The sequence below is a fragment of the Cyprinodon variegatus genome, unplaced genomic scaffold (assembly GCF_000732505.1).
Source record: "Cyprinodon variegatus isolate N-32 unplaced genomic scaffold, C_variegatus-1.0 Scaffold28, whole genome shotgun sequence".
Taxonomy (NCBI): domain Eukaryota; kingdom Metazoa; phylum Chordata; class Actinopteri; order Cyprinodontiformes; family Cyprinodontidae; genus Cyprinodon; species Cyprinodon variegatus.
Window position 1 is genome coordinate 572,720 of NW_015150481.1, and position 2,982 is coordinate 575,701.

Below are 2,982 nucleotides of genomic sequence, written 5' to 3' on the forward strand. Positions count from 1 at the left end.
TTAACAAATAAACAACAGAGCAGATTTTTCAGCCATTCTTCTCTGAAAAATGAGAAAAACTCTGTTGTTTATTTGTTAAATGATGAAAGGAAAATATTAAAATATGAAGAATTTGGCTGTAAATATACTTTGATCTTTTCCTCTGAGGTTTATTAAAATGGGATTGGAAATATTCCAAATGCTATGCTAATTATAATTTAAAAACTTCTATAAAAACTTGCACAACCAATTCTCTTAAGCTGCATGAAATAAAGATATATAAAATACTTTTTGTGGATGGATAAAAAAATAATTTGATTTTGAGAAAACTTTGGAACCTCTAATCGTTTATTTTATTAAATAAACTTTAACGGAGAGGAAATTTGATGCATTAGAACTAAACTCCTGAAATGTCCAATTCCAACTAAATTTGAAACAGAAAAATTATCTAATTCTGCCGAGGCAAAAATAGAGCAGAAAGAAATTAATTTAAACTGTTTAGTTTCATAGTCTTTGCTTTTATCTCTTCTTTATCCTGGAAAATAGTCAAATATTACATTTTATTAACGGACAAAAAAAGTTGAATATTTCATAAAAACATTATTTGCTATATTCCCCGTTAACAAACGTTTCACTAAAATCTTACCATGTTTGATGGCGTAAAAAAAAAAACTGTTTCTTCTACTTTGTAAATCTCTAAATAATATAATTTTGGCCCCCGGCAATTAAACTTCTCTTTGATAATAATTTAGATCTTTTTTTTAACTCAGTAATTGGTGCTTTTGTTTCTACTTATTTTTTTCTTTTTTGTTGTTATTTTTCTATTTTATTTATCTGCCTTATCTTTTCTATATATTATTATTAAAGAGGTTTTACTGTTTTTAATGTTTTACCTTGAAGATGTTTCCTAAAGTGAATTAAATGTTTTTATGTCTTTATTCTTGTTTTGATATCAGAGCCTGTTTGCTCTATTTTATATCTTTAGTTCTTTCTTTTAAAACAAAAACAAACTTTTATCTGTTAACCTTTGTTATTTATATATTTTCTTACTTTTGTTATTTCTACCTGATCAGGTGGTTTTATTCTCTGATTGAAGGAAATCTAATGTTTCCGTTCCGAGGCGGAACCTTTTATCCGGCCCTTAGTTTTGTTTCCGGAGGAACTCTAAGAACACCGGGACCTCTGTCTACCTGCGCTCAGCTGATCCGGGTCCAGGTCCTGCAGGTCGGTGGTGAACTGGAAACCAGTTCTGACCAGCTTCACCTTCACACTGGAGCTCAAACGCAGACTGGAGACGGGCCTCCTCATCCTCACTGCGATCAAAGCAGCCCGGCTCCGCCCGGCACTTCCGCTTCCGCTTTTCAAAGTAAAAGTCTTTGCTGGTTTAAGCTCTGGTTCTGCTGTTCGGTGCAGCTGCTTGCATCCAGTTTCCCCTAAAATGATGGAATTAGGTTGAAGTCAATAATATACCTGTGAAAATAAAATCACAATTTTTAGGAATAATTTTTAAAAAGAATGAAATCTTATTTTATTGGCTGATTCTAAAAATATAAAAGATATTTTCAATTTAAACATATATATGAAATAATACAATATAGCCTCCAATAACTCAATGATATCATTGTTTTAGGCCAACAAATTAATTTATTTCAGTCTGTCCAATCAGCTGCCTGTAGTGTCTTTAAATGTCCAGCAGGTGTCAGTATTCTGTGATACAGAATCAATACAGTTTGGCTTCCAGATGAATCATTAACGTCATAAACTTTTTTCACTGGAAATAAGCAGGAAAATTCCACCAATTATCGGACAGGAAATTTTTATTATCCTGTCAGAAAAATTATAATTATAAATGAGTTATTTTGGAAAAGACAACCGGAAGGAAGGTAAATCAATTATTAAGAGTAAAGAAATGGAAAAATAGCAGAAGAGGTGAAACGAAGATAAGAATGACAGAGGATTATATAAAATCAGTCTTAAATAAAATCATTGATGTGAGAAACAGAAGGGAAGAAGTAATAATGATCAGATTAAGAGTGGCTTAGACCAATTTAAATGACAATTTATATTTAATAGGGAGGATAAATAATGATAAATGTGAAGGATGTGGAGAAAAAGAAAATGTAGAACTACTGATGATCTGTAAAACTTATAAACATGAAAAAGAGAAATTAAGAATAATAATTGGAAGGAAAAGAAAAGAATGAAGTCTGTTGGGAAATGATATAAATGATTGATATAAATGATATTCACAGATTAATGAAAGCATTATTTATTTATCTACACAATACAAAATAAAAAAAATAGAATTACATGTAATATAATGTTGCTGCGCACCATGTACAGTAGGTGGCGCTATGCAGCTTAAAGCTGCTGGCGAGCCGCCATAATAGGAAAGAAGAAGAAGACAACCGGAAGCTAGCTGGTAAATAGATCGCGGCTATGTGACGTCATCCGGACGCGACCGCAGTTCCACGTGAGGCTGCAGCGGTTTGTTGATGAGGAATTGATCTGTGGCTGATCGATCAGGTCAGTTGATCAGTTATTGGTGATTATAGATGATAATAACCGCAGCAGCGCCGCCATCCGGCCGGTCGGAGGGATGCTGCTGTTGGTTTGAAGGGTTTCCTCTGGTTCTGATCCATACGGGCAGAACCAGGACCGGTTCTGGGCTCTGAGCTCCTCCTCAGCTGGTGGATCTGATCCTCTGGTCTAAAATATTTACTCATCCAAACATGTCTGATTATTCATCTAATTTTATTTTATTATAATAATCTGGTAGAAAAAGTCTTTTCTTACAAACAAACCAAGTGAAGCTAAAACTGGATCAACAAACAGGTTTTATTATCTTTATATGGATTTTTTTGTAGATTTTTGTTTTTCTTTCTGCTTTTGTCTGATCTGATTCCAGAGAATAAATATGTTCATTTCTGCTCATTTTTACCTTCCTAAAGGAAAAGTTCGGTCATATTCAGCATTTAAACTTCTGAAAGTTCTTTAAATCTG

At 33.0% G+C, this 2,982-nt stretch overlaps 1 protein-coding gene across 1 annotated transcript in view; it reads right to left on the reverse strand.

Moving 5' to 3' along the window:
* rad51c (RAD51 paralog C) overlaps nt 1-1,315 on the reverse strand; it is a 5,869-nt gene extending 4,554 nt beyond the window's left edge. The window contains exon 1 of the mRNA XM_015397315.1: nt 1,170-1,315. Within this exon, the coding sequence (XP_015252801.1) occupies nt 1,170-1,287 (118 nt within the window). The 5' untranslated portion in view covers nt 1,288-1,315. The remainder of the gene's footprint in view (nt 1-1,169) is intronic.
* Between the last annotated feature and the right edge of the window lie 1,667 nt (nt 1,316-2,982).